The sequence below is a fragment of the Branchiostoma lanceolatum genome, chromosome 11 (assembly GCF_035083965.1).
Source record: "Branchiostoma lanceolatum isolate klBraLanc5 chromosome 11, klBraLanc5.hap2, whole genome shotgun sequence".
In the NCBI taxonomy this organism is placed as follows: domain Eukaryota; kingdom Metazoa; phylum Chordata; class Leptocardii; order Amphioxiformes; family Branchiostomatidae; genus Branchiostoma; species Branchiostoma lanceolatum.
The window spans coordinates 11300627-11324721 of NC_089732.1; the positions used below are offsets into that span (position 1 = coordinate 11300627).

General features: G+C 40.1%; 1 protein-coding gene across 7 annotated transcripts in view; it reads right to left on the reverse strand.

Moving 5' to 3' along the window:
* Positions 1 to 17020: 17020 nt before the first annotated feature.
* LOC136444760 (nectin-4-like) overlaps positions 17021 to 24095 on the reverse strand; it is a 64226-nt gene continuing 57151 nt past the window's right edge. For 6 of the 7 annotated variants that reach the window (XM_066442491.1, XM_066442490.1, XM_066442489.1 and 3 more), the window contains 8 exons: positions 23841 to 24004; positions 23149 to 23278; positions 22049 to 22184; positions 21491 to 21672; positions 20662 to 20919; positions 19725 to 19931; positions 19342 to 19422; positions 17021 to 19150 (listed from right to left, as the gene is read on the reverse strand). In XM_066442491.1, coding sequence (XP_066298588.1) covers positions 19370 to 19422; positions 19725 to 19931; positions 20662 to 20919; positions 21491 to 21672; positions 22049 to 22184; positions 23149 to 23278; positions 23841 to 24004 — 1130 coding nt within the window. In that variant the 3' untranslated portion in view covers positions 17021 to 19150; positions 19342 to 19369. The remainder of the gene's footprint in view (positions 19151 to 19341; positions 19423 to 19724; positions 19932 to 20661; positions 20920 to 21490; positions 21673 to 22048; positions 22185 to 23148; positions 23279 to 23840; positions 24005 to 24095) is intronic. The other variant, XM_066442493.1, reaches the window with a different exon arrangement.

Here is a 24095-nt window from a genome sequence, read left to right on the forward strand (position 1 = left end):
CTGGTTGTACTTTTATCATCTCTTTTTGTGTTCTTGCTTTCTGATAAAACTGTTACTGTTACTGTCAGGAAAGTTATTCAGTTTTCTTAACAGTATTTTAAAATTGGATTGAGAAAAACACTACGATGCATTGCGGACTTACACTGGTCTATCTTTTTACCATACCTAAGAGATCGTTCGTATATTCATAGATATGTATGTTATGTGTACAGCGTATACGTGTAGTTTTTATTTTTATTTTTTTTGGGGGGGGGTCGACGACTGCAAGCAACCTGCAAACGGTCTGCCGCTGTGACAGCTAGACGTCGAATCAGCACAGGATACTTTAGATCATGCTTATCTACCATAGTCAATCAATTGATCTTTTGGTTTATTCTTGAAGAATAAAGGTGATTATTAAGGGTTCGACACACAAGTGCACACAGAGGCGCGGGCTCGGCTGGGATCAACACTACGTTCATGGCAAGTCAAGACGATTTCAAAGAGTTGCATGACGCCAGGCCACATTTCCTTAGGTATGTAGTAAGATCAGAAGCCATAAAAAGCTAAATTATGCCATCAAAGTTACCTTTATTGCATAGTTTCCCTACTTCTCTCCGCTCAACAATAGAAAACAACACATTGGCTGCAATCGGGCAATTGTCACCCTTTCTTCCTGCGTGTCAAGGGCGTCACTATGCGGATTACGAAGGAACGGCACATGAATAATGTTGGAAATACGATTTTACGTTAGATATTTAAGAGCGACCCCTAGCAGTCAATGAAATAAATGCCGCAGATTGACTAAAGCTTCGTGATAGCGGCAGATTCGTGATTGGTTAATAAATTCTACATTGACCAATCAGCATACAACAGTGTCTGATGTGCGGTAATACCCTTGAGCCGCACAGCACAGTATATTTCCGCGAGTGAGCGGTAGAAAAAAATAGTGCCACCGAAATGGTTGAATCGTTTGTAAAAACTCTAACATAACAGCCAGCGAGGAATTAACTTAACTGTACGGCAGTATGATAAGTCGGCTTTTAGATCGTACGAATACGATTATGAAGTTTGACCAGTCGGCGTAAAATGGGCGGAACTTTTCAGCTGACTACTGGGGTGAGTCGGCAAAGCGGAGCGGAGTCACATTGATTGGTCAATAAAGTTTAATTGACCAATAACCATACAACAGTGTCTGATGTGCGGTAATACCTATAGTATTATCCGTATGTTATCAAAGAGAACCAATCAGCATCCACATTACCCTTGAGCCGCACAACGCAGTATGTATTCGCGACTGAGCGGTAAGAAAAAATAGTACGACCGAAACCTTTGAACCGTTTGTCAAATCTTTAACGTGGAAGCCAGCGAGGCATTAACTTAACTGTACGGATTTATAATAAGTCGGCTTTTAGATCGAGGAATGAAGTTTGGCGAGTCGACCGCAGTGCAAATGGGCGGACCCCCTTACAGCTGACTGCCGTAGTGGGGTGAGTCCGCAGAGGGCATCAAAATGTAAAACAACCATAACCTTTTTCGTTTACTGTTAATTTTCGATTGTACTCTCAAATTCAGCATACTAACTTGCCATACTTCTCTAGGGTACCATACTATAATTCTATCCGCGTCGGTGTCGGTCACTTTGTGGTCTCTAACTCTAAAAATCACCACAGGCGAAAAACTGTGTTCTGCCGCCTTGCCAGATTTAGTTGCAGTTTTGATTCATTCCGCTAAGTAATAGTGGCGTCCTTGTACCGCAGCAATTGCTTGAAATTTCCCGCTCATTAGCCTTGAAAAGGGCAAGTAAACACCCTAACAGGCTAGAAGAGAAGTTTGCAAGCGGGTTTACATTCACATGAACGTTCAAATGTATGTATGTGTTTAGATCAAATGTATTTCCAGATATATATACCACTTTACTTGAATTCCAGCAGAACACATGCGCTTGTACATGTATAACGTTAGTAGCTATGTGACAGAAAATAAAGTTTTTCACTGTTCTTTGTAAGATGTGCTGTTGTGAAATGTGTCTGTGTGAGTTGTTTCTCTTATACTTAAGTGGGCCAGAAGAATGTTGTTAGGTAGGACTTGGATAAATATTCAGCTTAAGCAGAAGAGAAGATCGTAATTTCGCAGGTTGAAATTACAAAAGTTAATCTTCAAAATGTTTAAGATGAAATAAGAAATTTTTCAAATGAGACTGAAACTGTTTAAAACAGAAAAAGGGGGGTATGAAAGTATTAGAATGTTATTAATGTAACAATAAATTCTCTATCATTGTTCTTTCATAAGGAGGGATATTGAAGGCATGACTGTATGTCCTCGTCAAGTCATTTTGTGGTCTGGTATCTGGATGCCACAGTTAATTATATAAACTGATGAACTGATGACAGGTAGGTTAAAGCGTAACTATCCACTTACTCCTAAGTATCCCGACATACTAGCATCCTTACATCTACTTGGATATTTAGGCTAAGGTTTCTAAGCAGATGTTGGGGTGAAAGATCGTAATGTTTTCTGAGTGACAGACGGGCCTCTCTGACAGTCCTTTACCCCAAATAAGCAGGTGAGAAGTTGGGTAAAAGTCAACAGATGTTAAGGGAAAATAGATGATGTCCACATATATAATTAACCTCGCAATACGTGCAAGATATGATGAAAACGTGAATGTAGGTGGCGCTCTGACTGGCGGACATAGCGTTACATGGGCTCCTCGCGCGGTGCCTACAAATCGATTTTTTTTTTCAACTAGTGTTTTAAAGGTCATTCTATAGATATGTAAAGATGTCTGGAACTATTTGAGAAAGTCTTTACTGGCCTTATACCTAATATCTTCTAAATATTCACACGTTATAAGTGAAGATTACATACCATATCATAGCCTAATCTGCAGTACCAGTTTAGTCCGTATCAAGAAAACTGACAAAGGAGACCGTCAAATTGCCAAATTTTGGTATTTTCGGGAATGGGGAAATCGTTAAAGACTCGCAAAGGGGTTTGACATTTTGAGGCTTATTTGACCTTGAACTCGAAACTGCGACCATGTAAGACCAAGAAGTACGATGTTCTAGACATTTTGCCAAAATGTAAGGGGGCATTGGGCCATGAATCACATGTTTCCCTCGCATTTCACAAATAGAAGAGGTCGAGTCTACATTTCCTGTACAATTTCACTTTGTAAAGGGCTAAAACATACAAAGTTCAATTGTGATTTATGAAACAAGGAGACGTTGAGCAATTAAACAAGGAGACGTTGAACAATTTCAATTTTTTCAATTTTCTTTTTCTTTCAGTTTCAACGATGTTTATGTCTGTTTGTCTATTAATAGATCCAATTTCCTTTCAAAAAGCCGTAAGATGTTTGGATTCCTTAATAGTAAATGCTATGGTGGTTATTATCATAATTCATTCATTTAGATACAACTGCTAGCTATGTACATGTAGTTGTTTTGTCGGTGATTGCATATTATATTCTATACATTGTACTTGATTATGTGCTTAAGCCATAGGAATAGTTTATCATATTAGTTAAGTCACTTTCGTTGCTGGAATACTGATGTTGCATCGATGTATCACAAACAATGATCCATACCAGACCACAAACAAAACGTTCATAGTCGCAGAGATTAAAAAAGCTACGCCAGGCCCAAGGTATGACAATTCTTGAGTACCTTTGGAATGACAGCGATCAAGTATTATCAGTCTGGAGAACTATAATCAAGACAAGATGCTACTATTGTCCTTTGACTTTGTCTCGAGGATCGGTGGCTTCATTAGGTTAAGAAAGCTCACTATAGTACTTCATGAGCGAAGAATATAGATATACATAAGTTTACTATCATCACATAGAAGTATCATAAACCGATTCTTTCCTGTTTGTCTTTCATACACTTTCCGTCTTGGGGGTAGTCGTTTAAGACAACATGCTTCCTTTATCAAGGAAACCACTGATCTTAAAGCCTAGCCATCTTGCACAAGGCTTGGTAGACTACGCTTGCGGTCGCTGTAATTCTGAAAGAACAACATACCCAAGAATCAAAACACCTGATGACATGAGGAGCTCTCTATCTTTAATGTCTGTGACTCTGTAAGTTTTGTTTGTGGTCTGATATGGTGCCTTGTTTATAAAACATCAGTGCAACAGTAGTATTTCAGTAACAAAAGTCATGGAATTACACCAATAAACTATTTCTATGGCATCCGTACACCATGATGTACAACATTTCATATGTAAAATGCATTTTCCGATTAAGCAACTTCATGTCTTAGCTACCAGCATATCACATGAATAGATTATGATAATAGCCACCATAGGCCTGATCCATGCAGCTTTTAATCGCCGATATACCTTACAGGATTTTGAAAGGAAATTGGACCTATTGATAAATATACAGACATGAACATCGTTGCATTTGTTCAACGTCTTCATGTTTCATAGATGACTATTGAACTTGGGTGTGGTAGCCTTTCAGCAAGTGACCATTTACAGTAAATGCACACTTCACTGCTTCTATCGCTAAGATGCAAAGTAAACGTGTAATTTATGACCTAAAATCCCATTGCATTTGGGCAAAATGTCTAAAATATCACAATACTTTGTTCTACGTGATCGCAGTTTCAAGTTCAAGGTCAAATAAGCATCAAAACTTCAAACCCCTTTGCGAGTCTTTTGCTATTCCCCCATTCCCGAAAAGACCGAAATTTGGCAATTTGACGGTCTCCTTTGTCACTTTTCACGATACGGCCGGGAGCGGTACTGCAGATTAGGCTATGATAGGGTATATAATCCCCACTTCTAATTCGTGAAGATTGAAAAGATATTAGACATAAGGCCAATGAAAACCTTCGGGAGTAGTTCCAGACATCTTTACATACCTATAGAAAGGCATTTAAGACACGAGTTGGCATAAAAAGGATCGATTTGAAGGCGCCGCGCGAGGAGTCCATGTAACACCATGTCCGCCAGTCGAAGCGCCACCTACATTCATTTTCATCATATCTTGTACGCATTAAGTAGATTGAGGATATATGTGGACATCATCTATTTTCCCTTAACAACATTTGCCTTTTACCCAACTTCTCACCTACTTATTTGGGGTAAGGGACTGTCAGAGAAGCCCGGCTGTCACTCAGAAAACATTACGATCTTTCATCCCAACATCTGCTTGGAGACCTTAGCCGAAATATCCAAGCAGATGTAAAGATATGTAAGTATGCTTAGAAGATAGCGGACGGTTACAACTTTTAACCCCTTTGCGAGCCTCCAGCGATTTTCCCGTTCCCGAAATTAGCTGTGCTATTAGTACAACCCTGCGTCAGATATTTGCCAACTCCGTACTATGAATGCACACTCGTGGTTCACGTCACGCTCAAGAGAATTTGTATACTTCTATGGAGAAGTTCTGGTAAAAGATCAAGCTATAGGCCGCCGCCGATGGTCCAGCCGTGGCAGCGGTGTCAGAAACTGATAGAATAAGAAATGAGAACCACAAAGGCTACAGGCACAGAAGGAATTAGTTGCAGGTTGCTAAAAGTTTGCTTACGAACTTAGTACACATATAACCAACTTCCACAACATTCCTTGCGAGAAGATATTGTCCCACAGGAATGGAAAGAGGCAATAGTGGTACATCTACTGAAGATCTAGATACATGCATAGCCAAAGTCTGCGAGAGCTTCTTTGCATCGTGGGTCTTACAGGATGTAAAAATATATACCTACAGACCAATTCGGGTGCCTGAAAGGCCGATCGACCACACACTGTCTCATCAGCCTCACCAACCAACTCTACAAGACTGCAGACAGACTTTGGACATGTAGCACATGGATGCTTATCATCTCCATGAAAAATGGAGATATTGTTTTGGGTGTGTCTGTCTGTATGTCTGTCTGTGTGTGTGTGTGTTTGTGTTTCCGGGTTTTTGTAGTCAGAATAACTCAAGAACCTCAGTCTGAATGGATTAAGATGATATTTGGTATGTGGGTAGGTGTTGGGAAGACAAAGATTGAGGTCGATTTTGAGCCCCCTAGTATGTGACCATGGTACTGCAGCAGAATTTCTGTGGTTTTTTTTGGTATCTTTTGATTTGGACGGGCTATAGTCTTGATTTTTTGGTGACAAATAGCTTGTGATGTAACAAAGATGTGGTGTAGATTTAGGCCCCCTAGCAGCTTGGAAATATAGAGGCGTTTTTGTCAAATTTTCTGAAGAAGAGGTTGACGAATCGTCATGATATTTGGTATGTAGATAGCTTGAGTGATGATTAACAAGATCAAATGCTAATTATGAAAATCAGTAGCTAATTTGCATAGTTAGTAAGGAAGATGAAAATATAAATCCACTGCATGCCACTTTAGGACTCTCAAACACGTCAAATATGTAATTAAGAAAGACCGGAGTATCGACAGATATCAAGCATGCAATTAAATACCTAATTTGCATAATTTATGGCAAATACTATAACTCCATAATGGTAGATGAATGGGGATTTCATTCTTGTAGCGTTTGGAAGGTAAGCAGATGTGGACATTATCAGGCATACATCATGGGGCCTCATTTACATAGTTTATGAGAAAATGCTACAATATCCTTCTTTGTCAAGGTAAGACAAACGTGTACCCATATAGCAACTTGTGTTATTTGGGTAGAGGAGTTGATCAACTGACATGACATGCAAATGAGATCTCTAATTGCATAATAAGTCGGGAACATTTATGATATGCCACTTGAAAAGGTTAATATCAGTCGGCGAAGGTATGGGGTCGTGGAACTCTTGCTTCCTATGTAACAAATTTGGCCTACTGGACTATTCTTGACATGAGGATTTGATAATTACGCCATCTTCATTTGATCATATGGATGACATCCTGGGCTCTTGGCACCTGAGAAAAAACGTTGCCTTAATTATGAGATCTATAGCCAAGTGGTCATGAAGGCTGTGAACAAATGACAGAAGACACAGAACATGATATACGTACGTTTATACCAACAATAAAGTCTTTATTTTATCTTCCATGATCGGTGAAACTGTGAAAGGTTGAATATGGAGGTTTCATCATAACTTTGTCACATTTCGGAATCACTGACATTCCATGCATAGCTTTATAATAGGCATGTCATTTCTTGTCGCTTAGAATACTGAAAAAATGTTTTGTCATTCATAACACACAATCATACACAATTTAATGGAGACACGTCAAGTCATGGTTCCAGTCTATATGTAAGAAAAGAGTTTTTGTGTCTGCCATCGTGTTGAACTACAGTATTCAACGAGCCCAGCATTCATGATTAAAGCCTAGGCGTCGCTAGGTGTATTATACTTTCCAATAAAAATAGGCCACGGCACTAGAAGAAGTGCTTTTGAGCTAACATGAGCAACTCGAACATTATGTCCCTAAACATACCACTGACAATGAAATACCGGGAGGGCATACAAATCAGAGGCCTTTACACCAATAAAATCGTACCCCCTGGCGCTAAGGATTACGAGTTTATTGCACCTTTCAGTAATGATAATCCACACACCTTACAGCATTTTGAACGGAAAACTAGATCTATTGACAGACTAACAGGCAGAATACCACTACATTTTGTCATAAAAGAGTCTTATTCTGATCATGTCTGAATGAAAGCCCGTGGATTGTTTGTGATCACATTATAAATGATGATCCTCAGACATAAACACACCCACACTGCAGTTTAATTACCCCCCATACAATACACAAACGTGAACGTGACATTATGACGATTAATCACAACGTAAGGCGACGTAAACACCAATTCTTCAGCTATCAGGGGAATTACGCTCTTTCTGAAGTCGTGTTCTTTCACACTGCAATAAATCCCTTAAGAATGCAGAAATCTATCATCAACTTAATATCCAATTATTTCTATAGTAATTATGTAATTTATTACAGTTATAAGATATCTTCTTTGTTTTATTGTTTCTCAACAAGTATTAAATGAAAGAAAAATCTACCCCTGGCCTCCCAGAACACAAAGCTCATAGATCACAGGAAACCGCTAATCCAACAAAGTCCTCTAACAATATTCCGTCTCAAAAATATCATTAAATGATGGATTCGTTCACGTTTCTCGAAAGAAAAATCTACCCCCGGCCTCCTGAAACAGAAAGCTCCTAGATCACAGGAAACTACTGATCCAACAAAATCCTCCAATAATATTCAGGGGATATTTGTGTCTTAGATTAGATACCGCAATCTTACACAAAAGGAATAAAACGGTTTTGAAGTTTTACGGCTAACGGTTGTTATCGTTGTTCTATCACAGATGACGAGTGTTTCGCATGTATTACCTCAGTCCTTCTGCATTTAAACAGATGTTTTTGAAATCGTAACGCGATAAGTTTGCGTCTTAGTTTTGATACTGCAATCTTGCACAAAAGGAATAAAACGGTTTTGAAGTTTTACGGCTAACGGTTGTTATCGTTGTTCTATCACAGATCACGAGTGGTTCGTATGTAATGCCTCAGTCCTTCTTAATTCAAACAGATTTTTTTTGAAATCGTAACGCGATAAGTTTGCGTCTTAGTTTTAATGCCGCAATCTTGCACAAAAGGCATCAACCAGTTTTGAAGTTTTACGTTTTACAGTTGTTATCGCTGTGTTATATATTTGATATGTTTCGCATGTATTGCCTCAGTCGCTCTGAATTCAAACAGATGTTTTTGAAATCGTAACGCGATATAGACAACCCAGAATTAATGCCAAATGGCAAAAATAACTGGAAAAACAGATGGCAGAGTTCTTGATTCTTAGGCTTTGAAAAGGATTGAAAGCGAAAATCATAGTAGAACAAACAATAAATCATTCAGTCAATCAAGGTTATATTGCTGCATTAGGTAATCCACATAAAAGAAGCTTGGATCGCTTGATAGGAAAAGAGACAACATACTGTTGTATCTGTTCAACGCTGTCTTGTTGCAGAAAATAGGCGTGACATTTTGATTTGATAATTCTTCATAACGTGACAATTTACGGGAAATGTACAGCCCACTACCTACATTGACAAAATGCGAAGGAGACATACTACTCGTGGTCAAATACCCAATTGTTTTGTCTTCAAAATGTCTTTAATAATGCCATGATTATCTTCGTCGAGGAACTCGGAGTAGATTATGTTTTCGGTTGAGCCGGCTGTTGTGTGGGTCTGTATGTATGTCAAGAGCATAACTCGGGAAACCTTTGATGGATCTTCATGATATTTGGTAGGTGTGTAGTGGTTGTGCAGAGGAAGGTCAAGTTCAAAAATCGTTCACCTGACGTTTTCCAACAATACTGCAGCGGACTTTTAATTTTTCTGTGTTTGTATGTAGGCAAAAAAAAATGACGGAAACGTTGATGGATCTCAATGATTTTTGGTAGTTTGGAAGAGATTGTGGGAACGGAGGTCAAGTTTAAAAATGATTTATTTGGCGCTGGCTTTGTGTGTGTGAGAGTTTGTATGTCGCCAGCATAACTCGAGGAGCTATTGGCGGTTGTGCATGATATTTTGTGGATAGGTACTAGGTAGTGATGTCAAAGAGGAAGGTCAAGTTCGATAATGGGCCTCCTAGCGGGTATTTGAGGTACTGTAGCGGAGCTTCAACGTTTGAGGCCAAATTTTCTGGAGGCGTCAGGTTCATGCTTTTTAGGTAGTATATAGCTTCTGGGACGGCAAGTGAGTGGTGGGAATTAAGGCCCCCTAGCTGCTCGTTTGGAACTGCCGTTGGCGTTTTTGTTAATACATTTGGAGACGAATAACTCCAGCAGGGATTGACGGATTATCATAATTGATGGCATGTGGATAGTTTCGGTGATGTTTTACATAACTGAATACTTGTCATGCAAATAAGACGATAATTTGCATAATAAATGAGGAAAGCTTATAAATTCGCCGAAAGCTTGTAGTCAAATTTCATACAAGTGCTATGGTAACGATTTTTAAGTGGTGTACAGCTCTTGGGGTAGGGAGTAAGTGATGTAAGTTTAGACCCCCTAGTGGCTTGCTTAGAACTGCAGTAGACCTTTTTTATGTTACCTTTGGAGGCGAATAACTCGGGTAGGGTTTGATGAATTTGCATTGTTTTGGACAGGTAGGTTATTGAGGTAATGATTAAAAAATAAAGACGTATCAAATTGTAATCAGGGTCTAATTAAGTGGTGAAATAGGCTTGTTTATAATTACATTTTTAAGTACCTTTTGTCGACCTATATCTAAGGACAACACCTGCTTGTCAGCAGGCCTGTGCAAATTAGATTGATGCTCTCTGGTGACCTCAAAAACCACCGGCCAAACTACACTCCCGCTGGGACTTCCTATCAACAAACACAGGAAAGGTCTGGCCCTATGATATTATGATATTATGATATTATGATATTATGATATTATGATAACGACTTATAAAAACGTGAAAATACACAATACACTTGGCTTCGAGTGAGTAAACACTTTCCTAACTAAGTCAGGAGGTCTTCATGTACATCTGCAATGACATTTAGACTTTTTGGAACACGAATTGACGTAGAAATGACCGGTTGCTAGGCGCCGTGTGAGGAGCCCATGTAACATCACGACCGCCCTTAGAAGCGCCACCTACCTACCTACCTAGTCCCTACATACATATAAACATTCCTTTTGTACACAGTTGGTTAAGATTATTTGTGGGCATCATCCACTTTCGATTGACGATTTTTTATTTTTCGGAATTCCCTCAACCACCCATCTACTTATTATATCATTTGATTATTATCTGATAAAAAATCATCAGGACACCATAACGATCCATATCGATTTACATCATATAAGAATTGTGTAGATGCGATGATATTGGAGTAAGTAATCATTGGCATCTTGGCTAGTTTCATATCTTTACACAAAATAAGTCTGACTACTTAAACTAAGAATTGAAGGAAACTATTTTGTATGAAACTAAGTGATCATGATTTATATGTGCATTCCAACATGTGTACAATTACAAGCTGTGATAGGAAAGGTATTACGCGCATACGGACATTTTCGTAAGCCAGGACAATTATTCTACAATCATTTTAAAGGTCACTTTCATTAAAATGACGTAGCAAGTAATGCTCTCTTAGTCTTATAATTCCCTTTGAACCCTCTTTATCTCCAGTTTTCCTCCGAAGTTTCTTCTTTTTTTTTGTCAGAACTTTAAACACACGTAAGACAACGACGGCTTTTTGGAAATGCCCTCTTGATCCACGGAAGTCACTATCTACCACTACAAAGCGTTTTTGGCACTGTTGCATGCACATATTGGCACTCTCATAAGTTCAGATATGATTTATTTGCGAAAGGAGACAATTAGGTGAATCTCCCACCGCATATTGCCACGGGCAATGAAAAGTCTGTCTCAAGAAATGTTTCCTTATCGTCTTAAATGCACACCTACTGCCCTTAAATGCGTCTTAAATGTTCTTCCAAGCGCGTTGAGACTGCTGTGGGTGACAGTAATACCGAGTGATAGAAACAACTAACGGTTAGGGCGCAATTAGAGGGAAAACCACCCACTTTGCCCGCGGCAGTATCTTGCGTGTACGCCACTTATTGGACTTTCCTTTCTCGGGAAGGTGATACTTCTCTAAGTAAGGCGCATTTCAGAGATAAGAGGCCACGCGTAGCTATGAGGGTTGGAGGCACAGTTCCGCGCTATCTACAACAGACGTGCAGCAATTTTAAGACTCCTGATAAGAGTTCGTAGAAGGAAGAAGATGTGCAAGACTTCCCCTTAAGGCAGACACATATAAAACACTCTCCTCTGACATGAGGTGGGAATTGTTTGAAGGCGATGTTTCAACCAGACGCCAGACTTTCTGGTGCCAGTCAAGCGACTTCATTCTCTCCGAGTAGATTAAAGACATCGTCACCCGAAGCACCTTTTATTCAAGATGACATATGGAACCTACAACATTTCATTTCAACCTTGTCACGCTTTTTCCTCAATGATACTGGCATACTTTCCGAATGTCGTGATATATTTTCTATAGTGAGAGTTATTTTGGCATCATGGTATGAAATAAATATAGAAGGTATTCTAGAATGTACCATAGCACTGGATGTATAGCCCTTAATATCATTGTACGTACTTCCATTATTATATGTGCTGCTTGTACTTGCAATTAGCCATCGGACATGTATTTGCAATAAACTTTGAGATTATTATGTATTTCACCGGTACTGAATCGGTCATAAACCTTTCTTTTTCAGCGAAACGTGCCCGGTGTACATGTCAGGAAGACATATCAGGTGTCTTTATGTTCTTCTTCATGTCATAAATGCATCTTCTTTACAAGGTTAAGGATGAAAATGATATATTCAGAAAAGGTATTCTGTTTAAGTTAGCATCATGGACGTTAAACGTCTTACTTTCAGAGATTTCTGTCTGAAGTGAGAGCAGGAAAAGGGAGTACGGTTGATTGTATTTGCTAAGTAGACAAAGGGAAAACTTGTGTAGGCTAGCATGGATGTGCTATTGTGAGCAACCTGTTGCCGAATCTCCAAAGACGTACTGCATGTTAGGGCGCGGTCGTATTTGTCGTAGGTCGTTGTGCGATTTTCATGCCGCCGAATTTCCAGGATGAGACAGAACCAACGGCCGACAATGATATTTTCAGACAGCCTTTTCTGACAGCTTGATTTCTAAGTCACTTTAGCCAGTGCAAAAAAAGATCCAGTAAGCTGATTGGCTATTCCTAAGAGCGCCCAGCCCTAACTAAAGCAGGGAGTAGAGCACCCTGATCTAACTAAAATAGAAGGGTATAAAAGAAAGTGCGGTACCACTCTTTACCATTCCGATGAAGCCTTTTTGACTAAAAGGTCGAAACAGTTAAATCGTTGCAATTGTGTCTCAGCAGTCATCCTTCTGACGCCCAATCGACTAAGACAGCAGAATTTTGTACGGCACTTGCACGACTATCCCACGAATGCCCTCAATTTGCAATCGTACGACGATCGTACGACGACTGTGACTAGGCCCTTAGTTAGGTCTTGTTATTTTTGCCGAACACACCTAAAACATTTTCCTCCGCACTGTTCATCAGATTTGTTATTCCCTGGCCCTTAAGGCCATTTTAGATAACCTGCCGGCTGCAGGCGGCCTCCTCTACTCTCATTATCGAGCGGGCGCCGTTTCAGTAATCCCCTCCGCATCGAGTTAACAGCAGGAGTTACCGGCGGTCTAATCAAGCCCGCTGGCAATGTTTGCGCCTTCGTCAAATTTCGACTTAAGACTTCAGAACTAATAACTTTGCACTAATTATGCGTGCGTGTTGCGAAGAGTTAGGGCGGCTTAGTGGCGCCGATAGTTGAGTGTTTGGGCTAGCGGACACGGGGTCGAGAGATCACAGTGTTGACTCCTTGCATTCTTGGCTAGAGATTGTGTCCTTGAGAAAGGCACTTTACACGACTTTCCTCACCCCATCGAGGTGTAAAATTGGTACGTGACTTTGGTCGAGAAGGTAAGGGTGGTGGAAAAATACGCAATGGAGTTTGCACGGCAAATTCCCGGATTTCCATACTTTCATGGTCGTTGAACTACAAGCATTCTTGTAGGATTTGATATGAATGTAACAGTTAGCTCTGAACATCACGGACACAGGGACATCGCCCCACTGCAGTAGTTACACAGGAAAAATAAAAACTAGTAAATAAAACGGTATCAAAGCTACGGGAAAGGTAGTAAGAAAGTAAGAAAGTAAAGCTAGTAATAAAGTTAGAAATATTATTGATTTAAAACAAGTCCCTATAAAGCTTATAGTTTGTGGTTATACATATTTTAGACCTGCAAACCACACTGACAACATCTTGTCGAGATTGTTCAAAGCCATGCTAATGTAGAAACGAACTCTTTTACCGGTTTATGTCCATCGTAATACAAAATGTATGTCTGAATTGATGAAGATATAAAAAGGTAGTCTCATATGACTTTTGACCTCATAGGTGCAGTGGGTTGTTATCCACTGTGCCTAGCGCACGGTACTGGAAGGTGGAGACCAACCCTATATCTCCTTCCTCCGCCTTTTAACTTCCAAGCGACGTCAGGTACCCATTTTACACCTGAAGTGCCTTTCTCAAGAGCCGAACGTCTGTCCAGGAGCACCAGGAATCGAACCATTGACCCCTCGATCTCGCTTGCGCTAGCGTAACCACTCGGTCATTCGAAGATATAGATTGACCCATAAAAACGTGTTAACAAAGAACTGCAAAATAATCGCACCTTTATACGTTATACTGTGTGTGGACTCATTTAGCTTTAAACAATGCCGAAATCTCGGTGGCTGAACCCAGCACTTGGGTATGAGGGTAAGTCAAGAAGTAATGAAATTTGTTTTGTTACAACTATAGTCATTATTTTATCAAATGATTCGAAATTTGGCACGAAGGAACGTAAAGGCATATGTCTTCTTGAGACTGAAATAACCCAACTTTGTGCTACACTTAAACTCATTTGATGAAAAAATGAGCTTGTTATAAAACAAATTGCATCACTTATTGACTCACCCTCTTACATCCGGATGTTTTTCTAGCCTCCTTTGCAGGCCTTCTGGGTGCACGGCACGAAAAGGGATATTTAAGCAAAGTTTATTTTTTGGGCTGCGCTAATTAGCGATTTTCAACATATCGACGGGTTCTTTTGCTGGGGAAATCGTATTGCCGCCCGTACGATTTCCCAAGCAAAAGATCCTGACTCCAATATGTTGATAATCGCGAGTAAGTACTCCCCAAAAATAAAGGAGGCCAGCGCCAGAAAGCCTGCAAAGGAGGCTAACAAATGGGTACATCCGGGTATTTTTCAGCCTTGAAGAAAGCCGCAGGTGTGCTGTGAGCGGAAGTGTTCTCCTATCGCGGCGGAACATCCGGGAGTCCGTTTATCTTCCCGTGCGTCTTAGGAGATGAAGTGAATGGTGTGAAGAATCGCACATGTTGAAGTGATGCGGATCTTAGGGGATTTGAGCTGGCGCCAGTTTTCTCCGGCAACATAAGAACACATCGTTTGTACACGGTGAGTAGAGGAGGCCCAGGAGTGGCTATCGGCAAGGCTATCACATCGATATAGCAACAAGGAAGTGTTAGCAACTTTCAGAAGGACATTCATTTCGTCCTCAAAGTTGAAGTTCAACGTTTTATAACATGGCATGATTGATTAAACGCAGTACCAAATGAAAAAAGAGCAATGTATGCTCATCAACAATCATGTACAAAATTGGACGTTCCGCCGCAGTACCATAGAAAGCCGCTAGGACTTGCATTATCGAATTTGACCTTCGTTTTCCTGACTCCTATCATCTACCAAATGTCATAAGGATCCATTCAAAGCTTATTGAATTATACTGTCCACAAACAAACAAACAAACAAACAAACAAACAAACAAACAAACGAAAAGACAAACAGACAAACGAAAAGAGATACACAAACAAACGTTACCGAAAACATAACCTTCTTGGTGATGGTAAAAACTTAAAGCTAGGCATTAAGTACAGATGTCCGTATGGCAGATCATCATTATCATTCCAAGAAATTACCGATTGTCAGTTTCTCGTCTGAGTACCTTTTATATCAAAAGAAAACTTTGAAAGCATCTTGACTCTCGCTATACGCTTGACAACACAAATTCTATGATTTATTGAGCACATTCCATCTACATTAACATGTACAAGCAGCCTCAAGACTTGTAACTCTTCGTGAAAGGTAAACATTTATTATTCATGGGAATGTAATAGAGAAGGATTCTCCATAGATTTTGCTTCTTGATATATGTCCTGTTAATTAAAACTAAAACTGAAAGGAATAATCCTCTATGAAAGACGCTTTTTCAGATACTGAATCCAGTTTAATGATTCTTTTTAGGACTTTGAATTCTTGATGAATGCTTAGCTGGCAACAATGCTGACAACATCGTACTTGTGGATGGAAATATGTTATCTATAATCATGCCTATAACTATCAATATAAGCTCGAACACGATGAAATGCCTTGCAGGAGTTCGTAAACGTGGAACACAAAGAAATGGAGGGCTGACTTTCATGGCACGACCAGAATTGGTAAAAATGGTTTATATTTCTGCACCTTTAAAACACTCACAATACATGGCCATAGACTCCGCATCATGAATCCTTTGTCCTCTACGAACGCCTAAAAAATTCATGGAATGGTCAATAGGTGATGATGGAAATAGTGCCATAACATGCACATTATAATGGGATTCTTTAAGTTGTGTAGAAACGTGTATATTGACCACTAATTGCAACCCCAGAAGACTGCACTGGGGGAATATTGCAAGGAAGTAATCTGCATCCTAAACAGGTCATTGCCGTGAGTGCGTTCAAGCCGGGTACAGGAAATTAACGTGTCCTGATTCAAAACAGAACTCCCCTGCTACGGCCTCTAGGAGTAGCAACAGCGTACATTGTTTGTTAAATGATAAATGTGAACATATTGAAGCCACACGTCCCTAAGGTAAAGTAGGACATATCATAGCTAAGATGGAGTTAGGAGATCTTGTCCTTAATAAGATACGATATATCATGATGATATCACGATGCGTATGGCTATAAAACCATTCATCAACGTTATCAAACTTAAGACTAAGAAATATCGACACCGGTGTTGGATTGGAACGAGAAACTCACTGATATAGCTTTGAAGTTGTGAATAATCTATTGCAATTTGACCTCATTTATTATATACGCTCCGTCTTCTTTTGTTTTGTTGAAAATGGCGTACGCATGTTTTGATATCAGACGACAGAGCCCTTATTCATTTTCCCCATGTTGGACCCATTAAGGGTGAGTTATGCCAAGGTACAGGATCAAAGAAGCCGCGGGAGAACTTTACATTCTAATGTATAGATTCGGAAACGTTATCTAGTCTATTATCATACTATCCACGCAAATTCATGAATACCCGCACTGATGTGGTTGTGACTAAGCAACAAACGGATCTTTCCTAACGCATACATCTTCAACTGCTGGTTCTCAGCCTACATAAGGTAAAATCTTCTTCGTATATAAAGACAGGAAATGTTCAACAATATCCTCTTTATTCATCCAGATTCTTATGACAACCACTACGCAACATATTCGAACATATTGTATACTTACTACAAATGACTATCTGTATGAGCGAATACCTCTCGGTAATTTGGAGATGGTACAAGACCAATAGATCATTTATCTTCAACGATATACCACAGATACTGGAGACCTGGTGCTCCTAAGTCTTTAAACTCACTACAACCAAGCGAGAGTATTTGTGTACGATCGCAAAAAGCACTAGCTTGACGTACGATTACAAAGAAGACTGACGCGTAACCAGACGCTGTGTGACAAGATTATGACGTACTGACGTCAATACGTAGGTGCACAACACGATATTGCACAGTTTGTACATGCGCATACATTGTTTGCGTCTTTTAAAAATAATTGCATTTCTGATTTAGAGCTAACAGACGTCAATGCCTCGTCCACATTGCTTCCTCGACGAAACATATGCTAAATTTTACTGTGCTACTTGTCGAAATACACCTGGGTTCCATTCACGTGAAAATACGGTACAAAATAGAAAATCAAAACAAACACTATATGCACCTTCTTCCTTACTAAATGCAGATAGAGGCCCGTTTATCAATACATAATTTCTTCTTCACGTACATGTCTGAAAGAGGTTTTCTTCAAAGATACATGTACTTCCATTAAAGTGAATAGCCTTGCATCTTAAGAGAGGCGTCTTGATGGGTTACTTCAGGTCGTTTAATGAAGACTCTAGAAAACCTACAAGACTACTTTCAGCGGATCGCTTCGTAGCAATGAAGTAGATGAAAAATAACGTGCTTTTGCTTGATTTCGGAATCTGGATAACCGATAGAGGATTACAGTAAACATGTGGCTAGTAAGTCGAGTTCTGTGGAAGACTTGTCTCGTATATCAACATAGGCAAGCGAATCACCCCAAATAATGATATTATTGCTTATCAAAGTTGTAAGTCATACCTGAATCCCGAAATGCTTACCACAGTTGGACTCTAGAACTCACGTACCCCTAGGCTATGCCTAAGCGTCTCATATCGAGGTTCCCGGTCTCTCAATAGCGTTTCTTGATAGTAGAGGCCAAAATTTTCATTTTTTGTGTGTGGTAGAATCCTGCAGCAGCATAGGAACTAGATCTGCCAATATTGAATGTACATCGAGAGTATACCACAATGAAAATATCAACTATACATCTTTAAAACCACCGGTATATCCCAGAAATACCTTGTCATGTACACATTTTTCAATACTTTATAAAAGGATGCAAACAGTGTTTTACAATTGTTGCCATTCATCCACGAATTCCAAATTGTAGCCACGTAGTTTTACTGGCATTGATAGATATACCTTGCAAGTGCTCCTTTTGGCACCTATTATTAGTTTGATACATCCCTAAACCTGTAGACCTTGAATACTATAACAAACTTGGCAAGCAGTTGTTCCTGAATAAAATGTCTGCTGCTTACACCAAAATCATCACTTTCCCAGAAGAGCGTACTGTACGGACGAATGCAACGGACGCTAGCACTTTGACCTCCAATACACATGGCTTGCCAATGTCATGACGCATCGCAAGTGCCTTCCTCGCTGACGTCACACGTATTGCCGCGCTTGTTGACCAATGAAGACGCTTGCCTGGTGTCCATTGTCTATCTTCATTTACATAACGTGATGACGATTCGTCCAAACCTGCAGTGATCTGTATGGCCCCGAATCACATGGTTCCAATGTCCCCACTGTTTTACTCCGTCTCAACACGATGTCAGTAAAGCTTTCTCGCCAAAATGTGACGGGCTGAATGGTGATGGGATTGCCATAGGCGGTCTTTTGGCTTCAACAAGCCTCTATCCTTTAGCAAATCCCGTTTGCCACATTCAAGGACCTCATCTGAAGCCGGTTCCGTCTGAAACGGAAACTGTGACGTAATATCCGTTTCCATCGCCTGTATCCATAGTTTTGTCGGCATGACAGCCAGTCGTCCGCTCTTGTCTAATTACAGGTTTGCGATAGCAAAACCTGTCTTATTTTGTCGTACATATCTCCGGAGGCACGAGTTCCAGGAAGGCACCATCGTTGGGGCATGCGTAGAATGCTTTGAGCTGTGTTTGAGTCTCTGCTTGTAGAATGCCTGCAATGTAGTCCTTTATCATGAATTACGATGATGGTTATCGTGAATTATGATGACGATGATGAATTAACACAAATGATGACAAGATATATAGAAAGTTTGTACATTTGTTCAATGACGATAATGATGTGGATTCTCCTTTATTTCAAATCACGAAACGACAAAATGAACGATAAACGTAACCAACTTACCTGAAGTATGTACATCTTATCAAGCTCTTCAGGACGTAACTGTCCGTTTTTCAGAAATCAAGTTTGTCTCGCTTGATGCTGCTGTAAGAAAACAAGACGACAGGAATATGTAGTAAATATAGTTATTCAACCTACAATTAAGCTACGTTTAGGTTGACAGAAGATGCTCAACCGTGTAAGTTTTTTGCAAAATTGTTTATCTTTATGTCAGCACAAGGAACCCACCACACTCTTCGAAAAGAGTAGGGGTCCATTACCGTGTGAGTGGATCAAATAAATCTGTCACGTATATGCAGCTTATACTCTTCAGTACACACTTGGTTAAGCCATGAGGCGGTTTACAAACCAAAAAAATACATAATGTATGACTAATCATCACTTACAGAGTTTCTTCTGACTGGACGATTTTGCTAACGTCAGCATTTCCACACAAGCTGCCGGGAACGCGCCGAGCTTGCCTCTGTGGTAGCCGTACCACCAACCCGAGTTGTCTGTTCTTAGAACCTCCACGATGTCATTGACCTGGAGGGTGAGGAAGCCGCACTGGTCCGATTCGTATGGCGTTGAAACTTTGGCAAATCTTCTTTCCGCTGAAACAGAATGCATAATATGTGAAATAAACAAACAAAATAAATTAAAACTAGAACCCAGATATCATATCTTTTGTCCTTCTTGACTTGCAAACTCTGCAAACAGTCGTTACGCAACTTTACCAGGGTTGCAAAGTTATTCACAGGTAAACTTCTGCACCAGTGATGAATAGAGGCAATTGGGGGGGATATACATTCAGTCACGTTTGGGACCGCATCCTCCCTGGTGCTGCAACGCCACCTGGCGACAATGAGTAGCAAAGGAGGAAGGTCGCAAATACATCGGTCATGAGATTTACTGCGGTTATTTAGAAATAAGTTAACTTGTAAATGCTACAAAAATTGTTATGTCTTTGTTTGATGTCACCAATATATCAAAAGAGGTAAAGGCAGAACAAGAGTATGTATTAATTAGATAAGAGCTATTCAAAGAAGTTACGAAAACTTACCGCAGTTCCCAAACGTTCACTGACGAAAAAAACTAGAACCCAGTTAACCTCTCAAAACCCACTCATTGCAAAAAAAAAGTGGGATTCTTCGCCTTCCTCTGTTTCCAAATTTAAAATTTAAACAAAAAAACAGTAGATTGTATTCCGTAGCAGGTCTTAGAATAGTCATTTGTTCCACTTGTCACCATTGTTAACTTGCACTATCGGTATACTTTTTGTATGTATTGTTTCATGTTGCAATTAGTAATCGGGCATGAACTTGCAAATAAAACTCGTCTAACCTGCCGGTGTCCCTTTGTCACTGGACGTTCTGTGTGGTCTTACATCAGGTTTGTCACCGTTGACTCTGCCATTATGTGTCGCCGTCGCCATGTTGTTCATCTGGACATCAGAGTGCCTCCGACTCGAGGTCTTCCCTCGTCTGCACAGTAGGAACGCCAGGAGGAGCAGTACCACCAGGAGACAGATAGCGGCGGCCACACTCCCGGCTATCACCAGTATAGTGTACAGCTTACTGCCGGACATCAGACCCAAACCTACTAACGGTAACACACAGAAATCAGTTAGAATTTTCAAATAAACATGTGTACATACTGTATCAAAAGCTAAGCTTCAATTTTCAACACAAGACATCAGACTTAACCAAATTTTCGACCGATCAACTCCAGTCGTTGTCAAGGGATAAGCAAGATTGGAGTTGAGCAGTCGAAAATTTGGTTGCGTCCAATTCCTTGCGTTAAAAATTGCAACCTAACTTTGAATCAGAAAGACTTCAACCAACACAGATGAACTTTCCAATGAGCATATGTACAATTAACTAAAGACCGGCCTATCTAATACATGACCTTGACAAAGTGTTTGATCCTAAAATGTATAAGCTTTTTCTTGGCGTTGAAGATTTGTAAAATCATTCTACAAGGTCAAGTTGGTGGTACCCCTGGTATAACAACACAAACAGGAATTGCATGAAGGTATACGGTAACTCATCTGAAGGCATGTTTTGATTGTTTGATGAAAAGTGTCATCTGAATGACCACCTGAAATTTCTTGCTATGCTAAAATGCATGCAGTAGAAAGAGTAGGTCTTTTTAAAAATCTTTTGCAAAGTACCGTCTGTTTTTGATTCCAACTTGGTGACGGCATTCACTACCGACAGGGACACCAGGACCGACTCGTGGTGCGGTTTGCCGACGCCGTTCGCCGCCACACAGGTGTACTCTCCGCTCCCGTTAGCCTTGGATCGCGCCATCTTCAGGGTCCGGGTGCCGGTGTACACAGGCAGTACGATGGAGCTGAGATATATTATACAACTTTATTGCACAGCAATTTAACTAGGTACAACGTATGGCATCTACTAGTACAGTCCTATAAGGCTAACCTACCCAATACAATAGTGTGCAGTATGGGATGAGAATGTGCTTTTACAATCATTTGAGGAGATAGACAAGTCAGTATGATATTTTTGAAGCAATACATGAATGAATGAACTTTGAAAGAACTTTGTTGCTCAACAATCGTACATGGAACAATGCATAAGGTATTAAATCAACAATTGTTATACTACAACTTGAAGGCTAATCTAATCTATTCTATACTTACAACTACAAAATATTATAGATAACATTATACGGGGTTCAATATAGTTATCTAAAAGTAATTAGGTCTAACCTTAATGGGTCTGGATCTCCAGTTCTTAGCCAGCTCAGACTTGGAACGGGATTTCCTTCGGCAAGACATCTTAGGATGACGTCTTCGCCTTGCATAACGACGTTGGCCTCAGAGATGTTGATGATTTTTGCCGGATCTAGGAAGGAGGTATGTCTGATTTACTGTCTTTCCGGAACCGGAAACGTGATGACGTCAGGAGTAAATCAAAGGAAGAGACGCAATCTACTCCCGTCACAGTTTAGAGAGGGTTCTATCTTTCTGTCACGTTTGATTCACTCCTGACTTCATCACAGTTCTGGTTTCCGGAAAGTCGGTGCAGTGATACAGACTGAAAATTCGTGGTGCTTTCTTTGTGTTGGAACAAAGCTAAAATGCATATGGCATAATTACGGATTCTACCATCACAGATGAGCTTTCATTTGAAGAAGAGATGTCGTTTTAAAAATGCAACTTGACCCATGGAATTCAAAGTTATTACGCTATTTTACGGGCGTTGGTTTTATCTGTACCAAAGCCATACAAAGCCAAACGGGTGTTGATGCCTCGACATGCTTTTCCCGTGATAATATGAAAATGGTGCGGGGGACTTTCAACTGTGACTAATGGTGATCACAGACGCCAAGCTGTTAGAACTTACATGAATATCATGTATCGATTCATGCTTTTTGCCATACTTTGAGTTTTTCATGGGCACTTATAATTCTTAAAGAGAATGAATGCCTTCTTGTAACTGGAAGCTCTCTTTCGATTGACCCTGTTATGATTCTCATAATTCGCAAGTCTACCAGAAAATAGGGGTGAGTCGAGGCTACTAACATGTAACGTCTTGGAGAACAATCATTTTTCATAGTTGCAAATCTACCAGAAAATAGAGGTGAGCGAAGGGCACTCACATGTGACTTCCAGGAATACACTGTCTCCTCTCGGCCGTTGTGTTTGGCCACACACATAGTTTCAAATCTTCCAGGCAAAGAGGTGAGTGAAGGGTACTTACATGTGACTTCCAGGAATACACTGTCTGTCTCCTCCCCGCCGTTGTGTTTGGCCACACACATAGTTTCAAATCTACCAGGAAATAGAGGTGAGTAAAGGGCACTCACATGTGACTTCCAGGAATACACTGTCTGTCTCCTCCCCGCCGATATGTTTGGCCACACACGAGTAGTTCCCAGACTGGGCTCTGCTGACTGACGCCAGGAACAGGGTAGACATGTACGACTGGTTACTCTCCTGTGGAGGATATAATGGAATTTTCAACATCTCTAGGGCTATAAATAATATGGTCGTATAAACCATCGGCAGTGGACACACATTTTTCATTCCTTGATACTCATATCTATACGTCGACATTAGACATTCTTCAGGTAATTACCAAATTCGATAGGTTACTGTCAATTTTCAGAAGGAAAAAATTGAAATTTGATCTCTCCAGGACTTAACACAATAACATTGTATGATAATGTTGGCAGTGGACACACAACTTGTATTATTTGATACTCATATATCTATACGTTTCATCAGAGCTTCTTTCAGGAAATCACCAAATAAACAAGAGGATCTTGAGTTACAAGAGCGGAAACACAAACACGCCCCTCCCCCCAAATTCATTATACAAATTAGGTCCTTATTTACATAATTGGTTTTGTTAATGCCTGTCATCTCATTGTGTACAATCAATGCGGCAGCTTTATGATTCATGAATGATGCATACACACTGATGCAAATTTTTGGCCAAATAATATTGTTCCTATTATATGAGGACTATCAAAATGCAGCTATATAAATCAGGTACCTGCTCAGACACTACGTGGAAGGTGTCAACAATGACGTCTTCTTTCCTCCAGAAGAGCGGCAGTATCAGCGCTCCTGGTTGGTCAACTGTGCAGTTCAAGGTCAGTGACGTAGCCTCAACTATCTGCAGAGGGCTTGGTACGCCTATTTGTACCTGGGGCGGGGCTAAGTAGATATTTGAAGAAATGTCATGAACATCAATTCATCGGATATTCATCAACTCTATTGTCCAGCTTACAAATGTAGTTAAGAAATC